The sequence below is a fragment of the Numenius arquata genome, chromosome 6, assembly GCF_964106895.1.
Source record: "Numenius arquata chromosome 6, bNumArq3.hap1.1, whole genome shotgun sequence".
Lineage (NCBI taxonomy): Eukaryota > Metazoa > Chordata > Aves > Charadriiformes > Scolopacidae > Numenius > Numenius arquata.
In genome coordinates this window covers 29,483,173-29,505,896 of record NC_133581.1, presented here as the reverse complement: position 1 = coordinate 29,505,896, position 22,724 = coordinate 29,483,173, and the positions used below count along the sequence as shown (strand labels likewise).

Here is a 22,724-nt window from a genome sequence, read left to right as displayed (position 1 = left end):
ATTACCAGTCCTCTCTGTTGCTATAGTAACACCGTGGCCACTAAAATATAGACTCCGGCATAGAAAGGCAAGCTCAGACTGCGACTCATTTATTTGAAGGTTTTGGCAGCTGAATATCTCCACAAAGTCTTTATTTTATAACCTTGAATACTTGCATTTTAACTCTTTCAGCCAAAAATACAGCATTGTGCTAAAAGATGCATTTTATTTAACATAGGGTACCCAAGCTGAACAGAGTTCATAAAAACATGGGTGTAGTTGACTTCTGACTACTCTTTCCCTCTCTTCTGTTTGATATCGGGCCGAATGATTGATTTTTTTTCTTGAGGTGAGACTAAGAGGACAACATGGTATTGTCTTCTCTGCTTCCTCCATCTGAAAGGCTGCCCATCTCCTTTTCATGACTGGATCCCTCATCAGTAACCTGGACAACGGAAATCTACCCTGATTGGATTAGAAATGGAGTGTCTTGTTTAGTGAACAACTCTTTCTGTAATACAGGGAATGGGCTGGTGTATTCCCATTTGGCTGGAAGTCAGCGTGTTGGTCAGTGCTAATAGCTGTAAGAGTCAGTGTTTTGTGCGTGTCCCCATTTAAATATCCAAATATGATAAAACCTATATGCTCTATCTTGAATTTAATCCCTTCTCCTCGTGCATATTACTGTAATGCACTCTTAATTTCATGAGCTCAGATCTTTTCTCCCTAATCTGTTCTCTCTGTTTTGCAGTCCAGTTCCCTGACTTTTAACTTTTTGTCAAGTTCATCTTACCTCCTCATTGTGGCTTTACATCTGATAGATGTCTCTTTTCAGCCTCAGACCACCTTCCCAGACCTCACCCCTAACCTCGGTTTCCCTATTCCAACACCTCGTCACCAGACTCTTCACACATCTACTTGCAGCGTTTCTCCTACTGATGCTGTTCTGCTCGCGGTGACCTTGAACCAGTCCCTTGGTTCTTCATCCACCCATAGGCTCCCTGACCTCTTGCAGTAGTCTTCTACTCCAAGCTCTAGTTCTGCCTTCCATGCCCAACCAGTCACGGCTATCCAACACCACTGTGTTTTCCATCATCTATGTTATTATTACCATTTCTCTTGTATTTCTAGTATTTCTCTTTCTCATTTCCTTCTCTGTGCTCACAGGAGACTCCATGAGGGATGAGTCCACCTGGACTCTAACTGACCAGCCTTCCAGTTCCCACTGTCTTACAGGTTTTCTGATGTTTACAGGTGATGTTTGTGCAGCATCTACCATAGGGGTAATTAGCGCCTCTGAGCACTACTACTACCCACAGTAAATACCGCTGGTGTAATTTCCCATATTAGAATAAAAAAATCCTACGCGTACGGCAGAATGCAGGGATCTGGGAAGAATCTTGTCAGAAAGTATTTACATTAGGCTAAAATAAAAATTTACAGTGGTTAGCATTCAAAACTCTTATCAACCAAATATATCTAAGTACCCATCTCTATTCTACTTGAAATAAGGGCAAGTAATAAGCCCCTTTACTTTACAACTGTAAATATGGATTAGTGTGTTTAATCCCTTCTTGGGTAAATCTTGCGTATCTTGTCCCACTTTCATAAAGTCTTTACTGGGGATACCAGTGGATAAATTGGGTATTTTCAGTACCATTTGTATTGAAAATGTTTTGCTACAACCCCCCCCCCAAAAAAAAAAAAAATATTATATTTTACAGGTATTCCATATATTTTATGTTAAAAGATTTGGGGTATGTCTCCTGCTAGATTCTCATAGAACTAGAGTTGTTTCAGCAGCAGTCGCACTGTTGAATCCCTCTGTAAAAGCGGCATAGGAAATACACTTTTAGAGATTGTAGTCTTTTAGCTGAGATCAAATGCTGTCAGTTAGTACCTTCAAGTACAGGGTTGCTGACATGAGCTTTTACCTCATGCGATATGGTATGTGGTCTGGAGGCGCCCAGTCTGCCTGCTTTACTGCCATCAGGTTACAGCTTTCCACAGATGACCTAGTCCCAGCAGAAAGCCTTGACCTCTCACTTTTTCAGCACTTCAGAGGTTAATTTTGTTGAGGGATCAGATTTCTTTCTAGGGGAAGTTTCTGATGATCACCTTCCAGCTAGGCTTTACTTTTCAGTGTCTTTCAGAGCTGCTGAATGGTAAGGGCTCTGTTGGAAAACAACCTTGCTCCAACTTTTTTCCCCAAGTCTATTCCTAGATAGTCGAGTTACAAGCTGTTTTATTTAGGGGGGGCGTTGAATGGTAGCCTAATGAAGGTATCAACCTGCAAAATAAATCTAAGCCCCTTTGCTGGAGTTCTTCATGGGCAACAAGGTGGAGAAGCGCTTTGGCCTGGGAATATTGCAAGGTAAGAGATTTTCTGCGCTTTGGAAAGCACGGGAGTGTGTTGTGTTACAGCTTTGTGTAAGCGAGGGTAAGCTTTGTAACTGCTGGCAGCAATGGAAACGCGTTAGATGATAGAGTAAATCTGAGGAAGTTTTCTCCCCCCGCTATCCGTTTCACTTGAATCACCGTGTGCTCCATGAAATCAGTATGTGTTGAGCAGATTACAAATATTTGAATAACATGATAGGAAAATCCGTATGCGAGAACTGACACTTTTGTTTTTTCTGGCTTCGCTTCAGGGCTCTGTTGAGATTTATCGACTAATTATTAGCGTCTCATAGGTTGCAATCTAACCGGCTATCTTTCCACTAGCGTTACGGGCTTTCAGCCTCAGAAAACTATGGGGCTTTTGTTATATTTTCGCCCTGTAAGTTTGCTTTCTGTGCAAAAGGAGGAACCTCTGTGGGAATGAGCTCACTCTGCAGGGAAACAAAGGCGTGTGTGAGGCTCGCTCAGGCCAGATCACAGCCCAGAGTGCACTTGCTTTTTGGGACATAATACGCAGTTCTTCTTCGCACTCGGGTGCAAATTTCTGTCGGCTTCTTGATTTGTCTGAGAAAGGTTAGATTTTTTTTTTTATTTTTTTTTTTACTTTTGCGGTCTCTTTCAATGAAACCCAATTTTAAAGACTGACATAAACCAGGATTTACTGGTGCTACTTAGGGTGTTGCAGTTCTGCTAGGAGAAAACCTGCTTTAGGAATTGGTAGTAGCTGACATCTACACATGTCTCTATTACCAAGAAGAAAGTATTTCACCTGGTGATGTATATGTCTGTTCTGCAAATCACTGGCGTGATAACGACGGTTGTTTTTCAGTGATTTAGCTTCCTGAGGGACAGTGCTGTGCCCTGTGATCAAATTAACACCTCCTGTTGCCAAGTTCAGCTTTAAGACGTACGTCAGCAAGCTGGAGTGCGTGCAGAAGGACAAATTTTGTGTTTTTCTCCTTTTTTTTCTGATGGGGGAAGAGTGTGCAAAGGTACGCATGATCTTTGTCTCCATGTGCTTGGCTGGAGCTGATCCTGCTTTGCGAGAGGAGCGGTTCTCGTGTGTGAAATCCGTGGTTTGCTGTGCACAGGTTTTTTTGCTTCGATCGATTTAGGTAGAAGCTTCACAGTGTATTCCCAACAATGAAGAACTTCAGCAGTGACCGTGAATTGCGTCAAGGCTTCACGCCTATGACTTTCTTCATTTTATGCCTGTTCGGGATGACAGCCTGCAGACCTTGCAAGATTTGCATTACTTGGAGCTACAGCATCAGGAGGGATTAAACAAGACTGGGAAGGGAAGGAGCCATATACTGCCTGCCAGTTGCTGGGGGTTTTGATTCTGTGCGTGTGTTTAGTAGCCACCTTTCCCTGAGTGAGGCTGCCCAGTGGTCCCTGTTGGCCATTCGTGCTGGGGGAGTGGGTGGGCAAGCGGCCCTGGCTGGGGAGCAAGTGGCCACAGAGGCGGGTGGGTCCAGCTCCGTGAGTCCTCCCACTCAGCAGCAGGGAATTTAAATGCCTCTATAATTTTTGTTTCCATGCTACCCTTCATTCCTGTTCTTCCATGTTTTAGTTATGTCAGCCCTGTAAGAATCTAGCTGAAAGAATACTTTTTCTTTCTGGCATTTAAGCCCATTTTTATTGTGTTTTGGAGGCTTTGGAGAAGCAGGCTGCCAGGTGCCAATGACTGCTGGTGGGCTGCTGAGCTCTCACCAGCTCAGCCCACTGCTGGAGGAAGGTGCAGGTGGGAGATGGGTGTTAAGAGACCATGTCAGTGGTTTCAGTGAGTGCCACACCTTCTTTATGTCGTAACTTAAATAGTGCCTTTTTATGAAGGGGTGATGTGATCCCCAACGTAGCTGCTTTTGGGGAAGAAGAAAGTAAGGCAGGGGAAAGAAACAGGCACAGACTGGTCTTTGGTGGTCATAAGAGGTCCAGAGGAGAGCCACGAAGATAACCAGAGAGCTCGAGCACCTCCCCTATGAAGACACACTAAGACATTTGGAGTTGTTCAGCCTGGAGAAGAGAAGGCTCCGAGGAGACCTTATAGCCTGTTCCAGTGCCTAAAGGGGACCTACAGAAAAGCTGGGGAGGGACTCTATCAGGGCATGGAGCAATCAGGCAAGGAAAAACAGTTTTAAACTGAAAAAGGAGAGATTTAGATTAGATATTAGGAAGAAATTCTTTACTGTGAGGGTGGTGAAGCACTGGAACAGGTTGCTCGGAGATGTTGTGGATTCCCCATCCCTGGAGGGGTTCAAGGCCAGGCTGGATGGGGCTTTGAGCAACCTGCTCTAGTGGGAGGTGTCCCTGCCCATGGCAGGGGGTTTGAACTCGGTGATCTTTAAGGTCCCTTCCAACCTATGATTCTATAACTCTATAATTATATCATCCCTGGGCCAGGCACCTTCTCCTCTGCCTGGAGGAGGGAGCGGAGGTGTTCGGGCTGGGGCTTGGCTGAGAGGGAGGAGAAGGCATATTGCAGTGGTGATCCACACCTAATTCTTTGCCAGGAAACTCCCCCATTCGTTAACTCCAGGGGAGTGCAGGGAGCTGGGGCCATCCATGGTCTGTCCATTGTCCATCGCAGCCCCAGCCACTTCGGCTTGACCCTGGCAGGTGGGTTCAGTCCATCGCTGTCACATGCAGGCTGTACACTTCATTTGTTTTCTTGGAGAGCTCCAGAGGCTTTGTACGTAAACAGGGGGATTTCTGACTTTGATTAGATGACTTGTCTGACTGCTTCTTACTGTCTTGGAAACAAAGGCATAACAAACTAAGCGTATTTTTTTGCATGATAACAACTCAGATTTAGTGCTGATCTTATGGTGATATGAAGACACTGATTTTTCTTTCCAGCTTTCACTGGTTCAGATCAGTTGGAGTTGGATCAGTTGGATCAGAAAGGATCAAGGATGAGTATCCATCCCATGGCCTTTAAGCAGGGAGGGGAGGGTGCCACTGGTCACAGGGGTGCTCTGTGCACCCCGTGTAGGGCTGGTCTACAAACTGCTTTATAAACACAGTAAGTCCTCAGCTAGAACTGAGGGGACACACCAAAAGCATGGTTTGTAGGTCTTGAGTCCAGGTCAAAAGTATTGGTAGCTGATTGTAGCTTTTTACGCTAAATTTTTCAGACCTACCTGGGAGTTTGTGTTCCTCTAGCAGCTGGGTCAAAGGCAGTGCCTTGCTCTGGTTTCTCAATTTCCCCCCCGCCCCCCCCCCGAGGCTGTGCAATGCCATTCTTGGGAACAATGGCCAAAAAAAAAAAAAAAAAAAAAAACAAGTTCCACCAGTCAGGTGTTTTACAACTGAATACAGTTGTGCTGGCTGGGGTGTTTTGCGACTCTAGACAGCGAAGGAGTGAAGAGGCTCTGAGCAAAATGTGTGCAGGTGAAGAAGATGCCATTGGAAATTCTGCTCCAGAGCAGGAGATGATGAGTTTCTGTAGAAAGTCAGGTTGCTTTCATCAGGCTTTAGGGTGTTTCCAATGGTAGACTCCTCGAGGTTAGCTGGGTTTAGCAGCTCCTCTGTGTGCGCGCTCTAGCTGGGTTCACCTCGAGTTGGACAATGGCTTGGTCAAATTCCTGGTCAGATTTCAAGGAGCAAAATAAAATCTGGTGTTATTTTTATAAGGTTATTAGCACTGATATAAAAAGATTAAATGAAAAGAGCATGTGCAGTTTTTTAGCTTCTACAGATCTTTTCTTACCTGACCTTTTTCGACACTAATTGATATTTTTCTTCTGTGACTTATTCTCTTTCACAAATCAGTATTTTAAATCTAAATCCTGAAACCTTATCTTGGATGAATTCTAAACAGAGCTTGACATTTCAGCTTGTTGGCAGCAAACCGAATATTCGCTAAACGTGAAAACGGTCAGAATAACTCACGGCACACTTACAGCAGTTTAACTCGGCACCAAAAAATGTCATTAAAAGGGTTAGATTCTGCTCCAGAAAGAACAGCTGGAAATGGTCTGTGTTCGTTTTGCCTGGTTTATTTTTCACTTTTCATGGTCTGGCTTTACAAAGTGTTTTAAGGTAACAGTCCTATGCCTGGGCTCCGCCTTTGGTTAGAAACACAGTCGTTTATTTTAAACTACCTATAATGACATGTAATGAGAAGAGAGTAATGTGAAGACACAGAGAAGGTGGATGATTAATAACCATGTAAAATATGTTAATTAAATTAACTTCTCCTGAAGTAGATTTCCACCCATTCTTTTGCAAACAGTTATTTGTCACCTTTTGTAACATTTTGAAAGGAAAACAGTGCAAGGATCTGTAGATGGTTTTTGGATTTCTGACATAATGATGTCAGTATTGTAGAAAATCCCAGAAGAAAGCAGTGGAAACTGCAATATTTAGTATCTCACTTTATAGCACGTTTACATTTTTCTGGATTTTTTATTTTTCCATTTTATTCTTTGAAGATGCTGTGATGTTTCAGTAATTTTACACCTTGGCTTCTTTTGGGGGGTTTGGTTTTGTGGTTTTTTTTTGGTTCTCCTATCAACTCATAAATAGTTAAATTTTTAGGTAGAAGAGGATAATTACTATGTTTCCACTTGAAATATTGTAAAGCCCCAAGGCCCTGTCTTGGACAAATGTATTTTTCAGCGGCTTATTGTAATTTGGGGTTTGACTGAAGATCCAGCAAAGTTAAAAATCCACACCCATCCATAGAGAAGGGTGCATTTTCAGCCTTTAAACAATAGCTTTATTTAGTAGGATTTTAATGAGTCCCTGGCGCTGGACTTGCGAAGGGGGAAGGCTTCTGCAGCGAAGGGGGGCTGTCCTGAGGATCGCAGGATGGTTTCGTGGGCCGGTCCAAGTTGACAAAGAAGAGCCAATTCCGGGGATGATGATTATGCAAGATGGAAAAGTGCTGATAGACTGCGGAAAAATACAAGTCTGAGCCTAACCGCTCTGCAAACCTGTTTCAAAAAGCAGCTTTGAGTAGCTGACCTGCTGGTGTATGTGGGCGATCTATAGTGGCAACCTTATGAGTCGCATTCGGGGCGAGCAGGCTGAGATGGGGAGGGAGAGGAGGGTGCTTAGGACACGTGGCTTTGTAGAGAGCAGCAAGCACCATTGTGGAAGTTTTTAAATGACGGTGGTGATGGTTCAGTAGGCAGTTGTATAATTTTCCTATGTAATACTCTTTTCAGGTTGGTTTGTTGTTTGTTTTTTTGGTTGGTTTTTTTTTTTTTGGTAATTTGCAGTAATCAAAGTAAAGTTTCAGGTGATTGATCAAATAGAGAAAGGAAAGCCCAAACATTTCAGCTTCAGGTTATGGTTGAGTAGGCTTTTGCTGACATCAGAAATTATTAATTGCACCAGCTAAATTACAAAGATGTTATCGTGGCTCTGGGAGCCAAGAGCGGTAATTAGGAGGGCTGTTAGATTCCCCATTCTGCCTCCTTGCTTTTGGCTTTAACCATCCAGGCACCAAATCAAGGTAAAAGTGAACTAATTTATGTGGAGGGCTTGGGGTTGTTCCAAGAACAATGTGAAATAGATACACCTCAATTTGTTAATGGATGCTGTCCTTATGAGAAGCTGGAGTCTTCACCTGCATGCAGATGCGTACATAGAATCATAGAATGGTTAGAGTTGGAAGGGACCTTAAAGATCATCTAGTTCCAACCCCCCTGACATGGAGCAGCGTGTTGTATATATACTATATATACACCATACTGTTAAATATTACACCAGATACGGTGTGATGGGCTTCTCAGGGCGAAGAGCTTTTAATGTAATGGATCATTGGCAGCAGGTTAAACAGTGTATGTGCTTCAGTCTCATTACTTTTTAACAGTATATGCTGTATGCTCATAAAGTTGCTTGCATTGGCATCTAAAGTACAGAGTTCAGAGAATGCTACACCCATCTTGCAGGCATTAAAGGCATCTGTAGCGTTCCTCAAAAGGACAGCATCAATTATCGTTTACCTAGACTTTAAAAATTATTTGAAATTTCTTAAGATGATGGTTTTTTCTTATTCTTTTGTATCCTGTTGTTCTTCTAGCTAGAGATTGACCCCTCTCGCCCCCCCGATGAAGTGATTTTTTTTTTTAATAAACCTAAACTTGAGATGTCTGGGTTTAGTTGACACGGCATCTTCCCCTGTCAAACAGCCATATGCATTGGTACCATCACTTGGTGTCATCAGCATCCCTGCAAGAGCTGTGTTGCTTAGCTTCTGGCAGACAAAATACTAGGCATCTACTTTTGTACCTCAGAATGGCTAATCTATTTTAATTTACTAAACTTGAAAATACAGAGTTTGAGTCATTCATCGTTTCCATCAGAACATAAAAGACCAGTATATAGTTCAGAGGAAGCCGCAACCATCAATGTATTCAGGTGCATGTTTCTACCTTTGTCCTTAGGCACATGTCCCAGTTCAGAAGGGTGCTTAAATATTTCCATAATGCCTTAGATTGCCCAACTGAAGTCAACAGGGCTGATTGATGCCAGTAAAACTACTTATGATTAACATTAGGTGCATTCTTTAAATGCTGATGAACTGGGGCCTGTGATAGTTTGAGTGGCAAATGGTTGGAAAGCTAATGTTTCTCTACGTTCAGAAAAACAGTATTCTATTCTGTGGGGTTTTTTTGGCCATTATCCTATCTCCATAAGAAGGAAATTAAATAGTTAAACATGAAAAATGTTAGCATTGCTGATATTATTATTGCTAGGATTTTATAATAGGTTCAGAAGTAGAAAGGAAAACATTAATTGCTACACAAAACTTTGGAAAATGGGAAGCATATTCTTTTATGCAGTTATTTTAATAACTGTTTTGTAACCTTATTTATTGACTTATAAAATCTAGGAATTGTAATTGCTTTATGTTAGGGGTTTTGAAATAGAAGTAAATATCAGCTATGGGGCCTGTTGTTAAAACCTGAAAATGAGAAGTAATATAACTTGCAGTGTTTTACATTATAATATTTAATTGCCTGCTCTAAAAAAGGGTCCTTGAAAGAAGTCATTACGTTCTTTTCCAAGTTTTCAATTTTCTCCATACGAGGCACTTGGGGGGGAAAATATGAATTTCACCACACCTACACCCCCTCCCCCTTAACATTCCATGGATTTCTTTGTATGGTCAACACATCTTTCATTCAGTTATGATGAGAAAGATTTTGGAAAATAACAACAGCAGATAGAACTCGTGTAGAATCTGGCTGGCTTTCTCAGACTCAATGGGTCTCACATTGTGTATTGAGTTTTATTTTTATGTGTACTTCTATTTTGCATCACAGCAGATTTTTCTAAAAGTATTCAGGTGAAGGCAAATTTAGGAAAAAAAAAAAAAGGATTATATTTTTCCTTTAAACTGTAGCATCACCAGCACCGTAGACTACAGCGTTTCTTTCTGATCAGGAGGGCTGGAGTGTCTGTGGATTTATCAGATAGTGTTTGGAAAATCTTTCTGCAAAGCCAGGGCTCAGAGCTGGCAGGGGTGTGTTTTTGTAAGTTGAAGGACACCAGATGAAGGGCCACCTCAAGGCTCCATGCAGGGGAGCCTGCAGCAGGGGTTGGCGATTGGTCCCGGTGCCTGTCACTGTCCCTCCCTGTCCCTCTCCGTCGCTGTCCTCTGCCAGCACTCCCAAATTTCCTGAAGGCAAAATCAATCCAGCTTGCTGAAATCATTGATCTGAGCTTCCCAGCTGGCCTGGTCTGCAGTGATACGGGGAGAACTGGCACGAATGACCGTGCTGGCAGATTGACAGGGACGGTAAGTGGGGACGAAGCAGCAGCAGAGAGCAGCTGCCAGCGAGAACCCTTTCTGCCGGCCCTCCAAGAAGCACAGACCCTTGGCCACTGCTCGTCAGGGGCTTCCCCAAATCGTGCTGCTGTGCTCGGTTCCCTGAAAGGCCTTACGTAGATGTGGGGGGAAACGAAATATTCCCAAGTAAGCCAAAAGCAGTTCAAAAATCATTGAAAGCGTCGTTATAACCTATGCAGGTAGCTGCTTTGTGAGAAGCACTCACTGAGTGCTGAGAAAAATGAAATGCTTTTCACTGTGGAGTTGCCAAAAGTTGTATAGCAAGGCTATTTAGTAAGTCAGCAGTGAATTCTGAATTCTTGGATTCTGAATAGAATTCTGTATAGAATTTTGAATAGAAATTCTGAATAGAATTCAAGAAGGCAGACACAGGTTGCCTTTCTTTACATAGCTCAATTACATAAAGCGCAACTCAATTTTAAGTGCATATATATGAAGTGCCCAGTGTATCAATTTGTGAATGGCTTCCACTCTAAAAGCTCCCTGCAACCTCTTTGTTTCAAGTTTGTAAAGCCAAAGGGAAATGGAATAGGGAAGAGAGTCTAGAGCGCCCAAGACCTGAGGCTGCGGTGAACAGAGCTGGAGAGCTGCCAGGAGATGCGCTCTCACCGCTAGCTTTTCAAATGATCTGTGAAATATGTATTTATGCATTTCCAGCAGTGGTTATCCATCAGTGGACTGAAGTGTCTTCGCAGAGGTACTTAGAGAACAGTGTTTCAATCCCAGCTTTCTTGTTCTTGGCGATGGAGCACTTGCAAGCGAATGTATAAATCTCTTCCTTAAGCGGCTTGTTTTTAAGGGCGTTTTAGGAGTGGAGCATCTGGCTTAACTTTTAGATCGTTTTAATTCTGTCTGTTCTAACACTCAAATTGCTTCTGGCAAAGACATTTTTTCTTGGTGCTTTCTGTGTCCTAAACTTCCAGTTAAGGTGTTTCTCACTTAGTAGAAAACGTTGAAGCTGTCACATGCTGGAAGAAGGTAGTTGTGAATAGTAAGCTGTTAACAGATCCCCTTGAAAAGGACATTGGGTGCTGCTCGGGGTGGGGGGAGGGCTAGGTGCCATCTGAACAACTAAACTTTTGATTACTAACAGTTTCTGAGGCCGGTGATGCTGTCAGTGGTAGAGCCAGGTTGTTGCCCAAGTCTATGTAACAACCAGGTGCAAGAGATTGCTTCAGGAGAATTTTTCTCCCTTGCATTTAAGTGCCGTCTCTGCGTCACGGCTTAGCAAGTCAGTGCTTCACCTGCCTGGAGATGCCTTCTTACCACCGCCTTGCCCTGCTCTGGGACTGCAGGCATAACCTTAGGGGATCACGTGAAAGTTTGTTTACTCATACAGACTTTCAGTTGAGTCCGTAAGAGTTGCATGGTTGGTGCTACCGGCTTAATGATGGTATACGTTAGGCTTTGTGGCAGCCATATAGTCAATGAGCTGTATGAATTTAGACCTGAAGTGCAATGAAGATAAGTTAGGAAAACAAGCGGACAGTTTTCATTTGGCTACCGCAAGTAGGATAAGGCTTGTAAAAATAATAATTTTCCCTTTGAATGATGTTTTGTCTTTTAACCCTTGTTTTCTACCTTTCTTGTGCTTTTTCTCCAGCTGGGATGACAGCAGCTCGGTCAGCAGTGGGATCAGTGACACTATAGATAATCTCAGTACTGATGACATTAACACTAGCTCCTCTATCAGCTCCTATGCCAACACACCTGCCTCCTCCCGCAAAAACTTAGACGCGCAGGTAAGATTTCTGGTTTACACAGTAGCGTTTATATTTATTATTTTCTCTCTGCGATAAGTGTAGTTGTTTTAAGTTGGATGAACTTGAACACACAGACAGCCTTCAGTACAGACAGTACAATTGAAAAGGCAATGTCAAGCAATAGTAACCACCTTATCCTATGTGACATTTATGAATATTTCCTGCATGTGTGGAATCTGTGGCATCTCTGCTGCACTGGGGTGGCAACAAACAGCTTCTACCTTCCTAGTGGCACTATTGTACAGAAAACATGAATCAATAGATGAGATTTTTTAATATTTTTTAGCTGTAGGAAAATTATTATGTTTTTTCTTAAAGAATAGAATTTAATTAAGTCAGTGTGAAAGTTTAAGGATTGTTTACACTTTCTTTGGAAATATAAGTGTGCTAGGCAAATGAAATGGATTATTTTAAACTTCCAGAGCTGCATGTTACTGCAGACTTTCTATTTTTGGCAGCATTTCATAGGAGGATAAATGTTACGTCCATTGGCAGCCTACATGTACATGTACATGTGCTCAGGCACCACACATCCAAAGAGGGTAAAACAAGTGAAGATACCCAACTGGTCTTCCTTCATCAATTAGACCGCATAATAAGGAATTGTGCAGTAATATGAACTGCTTTTTTCCCCCCCATTTGCATAGAATTTTGTTTGGAAAAGCATGGGACTGAGAAGTCCAGCTGTGTTCTTTGTACACCCACCTGCTGGAGGGACTTGGGTGTTGTGTGTCAAAGCAACGGGGATGCGGATTGCAGCAGGTTGAGGAGAGGGCTGTAGGTATGACCTTCTCCTCTGTTTCTTTCCTCTTTTATTCTTCTTGAGTCCTTTTCATAACTGGACCCTAAATCTGTGTTTAATATCGGTTTAAATGTAGACGTGTGGTAGCTGTGAAGTGTTACCCTGCCTACAGGACTATGGTGCAAGTATATATTAGTCTGTGTTTCCTTGGCACGAAGTGCATATTTGAGCCTACATTAAAGATTTCCAGTTAGCCTCTGGTTGTGTATGAACGATTGCATGTGTGCTTGAAACTGCTAATACAAGTCCCATACAAGTTGAGAGGAGTTAAGATCTATGAAGTGTGTTTTTCGGTACATAACAGAGAGAGTAACACAGACAACTAGAAGTATTTTTGACAATTGTTACTGTCTCAACATTGTAATACTGTTGGAAAAAAACGGAAGAAAAAGGAAGACGTGACTAAACACTAACCTAAGGAAAAAAACCAGAAACTCATTTGAATTCTGTCTTCTGATGGATCGGATTCTTGGAAACACCTCTGAGAGATCAAAATCTGTGTTGATGAACCCCTCTTCCTCCTCCACAACTATTGCAGCATCCAAGAGAATACAGACATACACCAGAAGAAAAGCAGCTGAAGCTTGTACAGACAGTAGAGTGTAGTCACTAGAAGAGGAACCTGGGATGTGTAGGTCTGTGACCTACTTCTCTCCTCAGTTTTCATGGCTGACAAATATTTATTCTAGGTATTACTATTATCTGTAAATTATTCTCCATAAAATACTTCATTTTCATTTGAACAGAATATCCTAATCTTGTCAACCAAGGGGATGAAAATAGCTTGGTGTGATGGAACCATGCATAGCTTGCAGGGTTGATTTTTTTTGGCTGCCCAAAGTAGTCCTCACAACTCATGACACAGCAAACGCTGCATATATGGCTTTTCTGTCTTAACCTGGCGTGTACCATGTGATGGCCTGTGCCCAGGTTTGCATTCTTCTGCACGGTGAGCTACAAAGGACTGGCAAACATCTGCGGAAGGATGAGAACTTTTCTTCTTAGGGTATCCACTGCTTCGGTTCTCCGAAGTAGTAGGCACATAACTTTTAAGCTGCTGTGTTTTTGCCACATCTTTTTAAGGTGGTAGAGAAGTTGGATTTCGGATAATTAAAGAGGGAGTTTGAAGCTAATACATGTGCAACTAGGAGTCCAGACAAATAATACAGCCACATCAAAGGGAGAGAGCCCCAACATGTCAGTGTCTGCTGATAAAATCAGTAACTTAGGCAGAATCATCTCTGCAAAGGAAGAAGACATGGTTGCAGTAGAAGAAAAAGTCTCTGCTAAGAAATTGATTTTCAGAGCTGCTGAGTACCCCATAGTCCAGAAGCTGTAGTTTCTCCATCTTTGAGAGCAGGACTTAAATATCATATTACCTCCGCCATCATAGACAGTCATAGTTGTGGCCCCTTTTTGTAACAGTGCAATGAAGATGTTCACAAGTTGGTTCTGAACAAGCTAGTGATTGGAACCAGAATTTGCCTTACCATGATCCCATGTCTTGCTCTGATTATGCCAAGCACCAAACCACTTAATGTACCTTATACCGCTTTTGGGGCCCTAACATTTTTCCCTTATATTGCACAGACTTAGATAAGTTACCTTTTAACACAGTGCTGCATATAGTATGCCTTTAAGGACATGTCAGGCGCATATTTTAAGGAGAAATTAAGACCTGGTGGACATTTGAAAATAACTTACTTAACTGCAATAAGATGGAAGAGAGGAAGAGATCAAGTTAATTACTTGATCTCATAATGCTAAAAAGATCAGAATATGGAAAGGAAGCAATTCCTTTAAATAGAAAACAGCAGCATCTTTAAGCTGTTGGATCAAGATGACTTCTCAGTTTCGTTGGAGCAGAGGTGGGTTTGGTCTTTTCACAGCTGCATGAATAGATTTACAAAACTGTGGGAATAAATTGAGAAATTCGGATGGTTACCGCTACTCCCAGCTCAGTCAGAGGGCAGGCTTTGCTCCCAGCTCATGCTCGCTGTGTCTTGCCATGACCTCCAGCAAACAATATTTCCACTTTCACCCACTCCAGTCCGTTCAGGCGGGTGGAGTTTCAGCTGCAATCCCGAAGCCAGGTTTCACCGTGTTTTGGGTTCGTTTCCTTAGTCATGTTTCTGTGCTGTTCTCAGTGTTTACCGTTAAACAGAAACACCTCTGGCCAGAGGGCTTCAACGGGAGATGTGCAGCAGTTCAAAGGCTATGGAAAAGGTTGGGCTGTGGGTGTAGTAGTTGAATGAACTGGAAGAGAGCAGAGATAGAGGACTTCTTGTAATGCCATTCTCTGTGTTGAGATTGTACTATTCTTACAGATGTAAAGGGGGGAAATAGAAGTTGCAGGAGTATTTCATAGTCAGCCAAAACTAGAATAAGCCCTTTGCCAGCAAGTAGGTCTATTTCTTGTTCTCAGATGCTAAAGGTGTAAATGAGCAATTCCAGACAAGGTACTTGAAGCAAGCTTCTAATGAGAGCACATGAAGGATAATCTTGAGGTGGTCTTGTTGGTCGAGTATTTGTTACTTTTTGCCTGTGCTGTCTTCCAAGATCTGTAAACTTAGGAGAAGTAGAAACAGTCAAACTGTGAATTTATTACACACCCAGCGGTGGTCATAAATAGAGAGGTAACCATCCCCAAACCTTGCAGCCGTACAAAAGAAAGCAGCGCTTCATTCGAGCCTATGCTGAGTTGCTGTCTTTGGGTGGAGAGGCAGGGAAGCGACATTTGCATAGCACGAGGAAAATACAACAAGGAAATATTATCTAAATCCATAATTCAGCAAATGTTTCTTAGTCTAATGGCTCAATATAGAGACGTATAACCCAGGCCCTAACTATTTCACGTGACTGAAGAAAGATCATTATGATGTTCGGTGTCAGCTTTCGCATACTGATCGCTGAGACTAGTTTTTCAGGCTTTTTTAAAAAAAGTAATTACACTAAAAAGGAGAGGAAATTAAACTACAAGCCTCCTAGATTCTTTAATATTAATGGTGTGATCTAGTAAGAAAATAAAAGTCATAAACTTGAAACATACTTTAAGAACTTAAAAATAAAATACGGCATTTTGCTGAAAGCATGGTAAATGATCATGCCGCCTTTTCTGAGCTTTGCTTTTGTGATTATCAAAAGGGAGTAAAAGTCTATGGGCTTTATAATGCTTGAGGGGATTTAAAACGATTTCCTTTTAAGTGATACTACCATTTGGCTACTGCGCGGTGCCGAGCACATTCATCTTCTGCTGAGGGTGCAAGGAAGAGATGGCACTCAGCATCTTACCAAAATTCACCAACTCTTACTTGAGAGTTTCATGATCAAGTGTTGAATGGTCAGTCTCTTTCGTGGTACTGTGATGTTTGGAGAACACTTAAACCGTGAATTCTTTTATCTGGATCAGGGTCAGATGTGTGGATAGTTGGTTGTGGTGCTACAAAATTTGCCCAAATTAATCAACAGCATTTGACAGGGGAAGTAGAATTCTGCAAGAGTAATTATTAGCAATAGGAAATGCTAATGTATGGGGAATGTATTTTTTTAATATTTGTATATCTATAGGGTAATAGATTTAAGCATTTCTGAGAATTTGGCAAAGGCTTGCTAATGAGAAAATTATATATTTGATGTTGAGCTTTGCAAAATTCTCCATGAAAGACTGGCAGCACGATCAGTCTGTGCAAAGAATAGGGAAAAAAACAGTTTGTAAGAGTTGAATGTAAATTAAAAACTAAGTCAATTTATGTATTTAAGTCAAGTCTTGAGTATTGTTAGAAAGTTGTTGGGGATTCATTTTTCTTCAGCTCTTGGGTGTCCTATTATGCTAGATCAGAATGAACAGCATTCCACATCTTCAAATCTGTTCAAAAAGCTGCCTCCTCGTGCTCTGGGGATCAGATTGCCAGACAAGAGATAGGAAAGCAGCAAGAACAAAGGAAAGCTGGCTGCACAGGTTTGAAAGGGGTTTTTGGCATTGCAGTAAAAGAGTTCGTCAGAAATTTGAGATGGAGGATTATAAATGTCATGGAGCTGAATACGTCCTTTATAAATCAGGTGCTGTTTTTTCTTTTTTTATTTTTTTTTCCCCTTGTCTGTTCTAAGGGGCATGACTGTTATTTTTTTTGTCTTTTTCCCTAGCATATTAAAAGAAAAAGAAAATCATTGCTGTGGTTCATTTATTTCTTGCTGTGACATTTCTTTATCAAAGGCATGTTATGTTTGTTGGTACTTAGAGATGACTGCTGAGTTGATTAATCAGTTTGATGGTTCTCATTTATGAAGCTTCTTAAAAGAAAGACGTGCTCTGAAGGTTGTCTTACAATTCCTTATCTGTCCTAGACTGATGCAGAAAAGCATTCCCAGGTTGAGCGGAATTCCTTATGGTCCAGTGATGAAGTCAAGAAATCAGACGGAGGATCCGATAGCGGCATAAAAATGGAGCCAGGATCTAAATGGAGGCGGAATCCCTCTGATGTGTCGGATGAATCTGATAAAAGCACTTCTGGTAGGAAGAACACTGTTATTTCACAGACGGGCTCCTGGCGACGGGGCATGTCAGCTCAGGTTGGCATTACCACACCAAGGACTAAACCTTCAACCACCTCAGGCACGTTAAAGACACCTGGAACAGGTGAGAAAAGGTGTAAGATATAAACAAGCCAAAAAGTGTGTTCGGTATGAAAAACAGTTTAAATACATTCCAGAGGCAGAACCTGAACTTCAGGTAATCCTGTCTTTATTTTTAGGTATTGTTTTAGCCTATGCAGCATCTAATATATCCACATTTCTTTTTCTGTTTATTTTAAAATGCCTATTTTGGATTAGTACACTGTGAAAGTTGTTTTTGTGACAACTCAAGTCTTAAGCCAAGCTATTAATTGGTATAGCTATTTATTGGGCGCAGTATCGCCATATGAAGAATAAATAATTTCAGCTTTTGAAGTCACGGCTAACTTTAAGAACATACAGTATGTGTGGTTGAGGAGATTATTTTTTTCCCCCGTACTAAACCAGCATGTTAATTTATACTAAACACTATTTACTTCTGGATTTTTGTTTAAATGTATTAGTGATTTTAGCACTTGCAGATGTGTGAATGAAAATTTATTGAATTTGCATAGTCAAGTAATATAAGTTAATACCTCTCCTCTTATTTGGTTGTGTATGTGATTGTACATGAAAAACTTGAAGTTAGATACTTTCTTGACCAATGCCTTTTAGGAAGATCATACTAATTGCCTAACACTACTTCTGTCTAATGATAAAAAAGGATCAATCTGTGGCAGCTACAGAGGGAAACATTTTTTTTCTTATCTGTCACTATTACATAAGACTGTTCTGCTTTTCATATTCTCAAGGGCAAACACACCACATACTTTCTCTGGCAAGTCTGCATGTATAACTCACTAGAGTGGCATGTACGTTCAGTGCAGACTAGATCATAATTTTTAACCACTCTCCGGTGGCTAACGCGCTTTTGCTTTTCATGCTGCTTTTGAGTTTCATCATTTGCTTGATGTTTTCAAGTCATTAAATATTAGAATTCTTTTTCTATTTTTGTAGGGAAAACTGATGACGCCAAGGTATCAGAAAAGGGTAGACTATCTCCTAAAGCTGGACATGTTAAACGTTCCCCATCAGATGCAGGACGCAGCAGTGGTGATGAATCCAAAAAGCTTCCCACAAGTAACTCTAGAACAACTGCTGCTAATGCTAATACATTTGGATTTAAGAAACAGAGCGGGTCTGCCGTAGGCATGACTATAATCACTGCCAGTGGGGCAACTATCACCAGTAGATCGGCTACTCTGGGAAAAATCCCAAAGTCATCTGGACTCATGGGTAGGACCACTGGTCGGAAGACTAGTGTTGATGGCTCACAGAACCAGGATGATGGCTACTTAGCACTTAGTGCCCGAACTAATCTTCAGTATCGTAGTTTACCCCGGCCCAGTAAATCCAGTAGCAGAAGTGGAGCTGGGAATAGATCTAGCACCAGTAGCATAGACTCCAACATAAGCAGCAAGTCAGCCGGGTTGCCTGTCCCTAAAATGAGAGAGCCTGCCAAGGTAATCCTTGGAAACTCTCTGCCAGGATTAGTCAATCAGACTGATAAAGAGAAAGGGATTTCGTCTGACAACGAAAGCGTGGCCTCATGTAATTCTGTTAAAGTGAACCCTGCATCACAGACTGCTTCTAGTGGAGCTCAGAGTACTCACCAACAAGGAGCCAAGTACCCCGATGTGGCCTCTCCCACTTTGCGCAGGTAGGCAATAAATTCGTTGATTGTGCAATGATGTTAGTCGGAGCTGAATGATCAGGACTCTTCGAGCCAGGCGTGGCTGTGTTTTGTGGACCACTTACTATTCAGTGTCCGACATCAAGGTCTTTGTACTTACATTTAATTTCACATAAACAGGTTGGCCAGTGTTGTAAATAATACATCATGCAACAGCAGCAAAAATTTAACATTTGGGAAAAAAAACCTGTCTGGCAGAAAGTTTGGCAATTGTGATACGAGTCTGTTACAAAAATCACACCTAAAGGCTTTACCCACGCAGATATCTCAGGAATAAGAATTTTCTTGTGTGAAGGTTACTGAAGAGTTCTTGCACCAATGTATATGTAACAAGCCTGGAAATACTCCCAACGGTGGATCGAATTATAAATTGACAACAGGAGAGTTATTTCAGATTTTCATTATGACAACAGCATAATTTGACCTGCTGTACGTGGATTCACATGCCTAAGCCAGCCCGATCCTTCAGTTGTGTGGATTAGGCCGGTGTATTTTGAGCCTCGTAACATCAGGTCATTCAGTTGTGTAGAAGAACCCTAAGTGAAGTTACTGTCTAAGCTGGGTTGAATTTTCTTATTTTAATAATACTTTTTTTAAACAAAAATTTTACTTGTCTTCTACTTCTCCAGTGCTACCCCACACATTTTTTTAACATTAACATTGGGTTGGTCAGGAATTGATTTGCTGATGCAGTGTGCATCAAAGCCTTGATATTGGTGAAAGGTTCCGTTAATATTATTTTTCAATTTAATTTGACATTAAGTAGCTTGTCTGTTTCAAGTTGCGGTGTTTTGCATTTCATTTTGTCTTGATGCCCATAATACCCATACGGTTATGCTACATCATCCTGCTTCCAGTGATGTGAGAAAGCCACATTCCATCTGAAGCACCAGTGCAAGCATAATGGCTGTGGTGGCAGCTTAGGCTAACGCTGTAAAGAGTTGTAAACCGTTTCTTTTTGAGATGTGTGGTTTTATTTGAAGAGCCTATGCAAGGATAATTCAAGATATTTCATTTATTTTATTCCTGGTTATCATTAGATAAGCCATATCCTTTAGAATATTTAATTTTCATCAGTGACTACTTTAAAAGAAAACTTCCAGTAGATCTTTCATTTCTGTAGCATACCTCATGAGAAATGCAGATTTTCAGTGTTGCAGGCCTCAGGCATCTTAATCTTGAAATTTGATTGGAAATTTTTTGTGATTACTAGAAAACCACATTGCCAGCCATGTAATTGAAATACTACGTTAGTAATAAATGAAACTTCAAAGAGAAGACACTGAGGCTGAATTTAACTATTCCCTCTTTTTTATTTCCAATTTCACTCTTGAATTTTCACCAGATTGTCTAAATAGTCATGAATTGAAATGTGTCACAGTTGAATGTGGCCTCATCTGCTTATTACTGATTTCAAGAACGACGAAGATTTTGAGTTTGATGTTCACAGTCAGTTGAGATGAGTTGCACACATTGGTTTTTGCATATTTCCTCTCAGACCTGTAATTTTTTAATATACAATAAATTGGAATCTAATTGTTATTATGCAATAAATTAGAAGCCTTTGTAATGATGTAGATTTACCTGTGAGTCCGCAAACATACACAACTTCTGTGCTGTCATAAACAGTGAAATTCTATAATTCTAGGATGAGGGCAATCACTGTTCTCTCAGTATTCCCTTCAGCTCCTGTATTACATATCCAACATGTCCCTTAAGTGAAACCATAGTTTATCTTGATGCATTTTATTATTAAATTAGGCCTTCATGCTTTGCAGCGTAAAATACACTGCTTTTCTGTTAATGAACCCAAAAACCAGCTCAGATATGCCAATAGTAGTAGATGGGAGTAAATAGGTGGCCTTCCTTGTAGGCTATGGCCTTCCAGAGTTAATCTGTGTATCGCTGTGACTGTCTTGCTGGGTTGGATTTTCTCTGGACTGAAAGAGGATGCTCTCCAGACCGCATCCTCTTCTGAAGGCGTTTGTTACGAGGTTGTGGTTCGACCAGACGCTGCCTTTGGCAGCAACATGCTTCTGGTTGTGCCGCAGTGGAGCATCCTTTCAGTCGTATTAGAGGTGCTGTGAAACAATTTGTGGAAGACACTGTAGCTTAAAAACAGCTTGCAAAACTGTTGTGTGGGTGGTTGGGGTTTTTTTTAAGCAATGGGATCCCATCTCTAAGAGCACCGTTCCCCCCAGTACAACTGTGGAGGTGGTATGCAATGGCACAGGAGCAAGAATACCCTAATTGCTGCTGAAGGTCATGTATCATCGCAGTACAGTTTGATGTTTTAATTCATACCCGCTCTAATAATATTAACTCTAAATAAAGCCTAGACTCTAAATGTCTCTGAGTCCCTGTAGGAATGGTTTTATCATGCAGACTGACTTGTCTAAGTCAGTGGCTCCTAATCAGTGAGGTGTCTGGGTGAACCACGTTTGCCAGATCTGTGCTGGTTTGTGAATGTCTGTCTCCATCGGATTCTGAGAGGATCATGGCATAGGATTATGAGATCGATGTAGATGGGCATCTTAGCCTGATGCAGCAGTGTTGTCCAGGTATGGCAGAGCAACCATCCAGTTGAGATGTGTTCCAGGCATCTTACACAGGTACGCTGGAGCTGCATGTAGCACCTATGCAGTAAGTACAGTGGTTCTGGGCATTACTGCACTTACTGCACATGTGCTGTAGGGTGCCCAGCTACATTACACAGCCTGCGTTTCTGGGAAGTGTTGAACAAAGTGACTTAGCGTGCGTGTGTTGTACCGACAACCTGGGCATGCTCAGAAGCAGAGAAAGTTCTACTCAGTGCGTACCCACCTGAAAGTCTTCAGGAGCTCTTGTATGGAATTGCTATTCTACTCTGAGGACTACAGTCCAATAGATACCCACATTGAAAGATTTCATCCCTAATACTCCACGCCATTGATAATTAAAAAGCAAATCCCTGTAGGTACATGTGAGGAAAACTAAGGTTCCAAATGCAGTTACGGTAGCTCAGTGGCAGAAACAGAAGCAATGTTTTGGGGTAGATGTTTGAAGCTGGTGTCAAAAGCTACACACTTCCTTCAGAACTCTTGAGGATCAGTTTTAGAATGATTGATAATGTGGTCTTAAGCATGCTTAGTTCTAAGACAGTTTGGCACTTTGGCAAAAGTGATGCGAATTGGAGAAACTGCAGGCATCCTCCTGGCACCGTGCTTTTAGATCCCCTCCCTTGCCTGTGTTCTGGCACTCAGCTGGTCTTTTACTGAGCCGGTTCCAGGTGCCAAACCAGGTAAAATCTCATTCTACACTCCAAAAACATAGTTTCCAGCCAGATTGGCTCCTGAAATGAGACAAACCTACATTTGATACCAGTAAATACTTTTCCTCTTACATCCCAGCAAGTGTCGCTTCTGTGCAGAGCATTTGGTGATTTGCACAGAATTTGCCTGGACAGCAGGCTTTCAATCTCTGATATTCCATGCTTCAGATTAATTGATGCTGTGTTTTTCTGGTATCCTTTTTCCTTAAGGAGCAGAAGACAATATGGCTGTATTTTAGTTCTGTGAAGCTGTATTTCAGCTTTGTGAAAGCAGTGTTTGATGATTCGGAAAAGAAACCCCTAAGATACATTTGAAGTTATCATAATTGTCTCTGGACTTTACTGAGGGGGGCGTGAAT

At 41.6% G+C, this 22,724-nt stretch overlaps 1 protein-coding gene across 3 annotated transcripts in view; it reads left to right on the top strand.

Moving 5' to 3' along the window:
- The window catches only part of NAV2 (neuron navigator 2), a 245,798-nt gene that overhangs the window by 177,451 nt on the left and 45,623 nt on the right, over positions 1-22,724 (top strand). For all 3 annotated transcript variants that reach the window (XM_074148517.1, XM_074148516.1, XM_074148515.1), the window contains 3 exons: positions 11,790-11,928; positions 17,096-17,387; positions 18,320-19,022. In XM_074148517.1, coding sequence (XP_074004618.1) covers positions 11,790-11,928; positions 17,096-17,387; positions 18,320-19,022 — 1,134 coding nt within the window. The remainder of the gene's footprint in view (positions 1-11,789; positions 11,929-17,095; positions 17,388-18,319; positions 19,023-22,724) is intronic.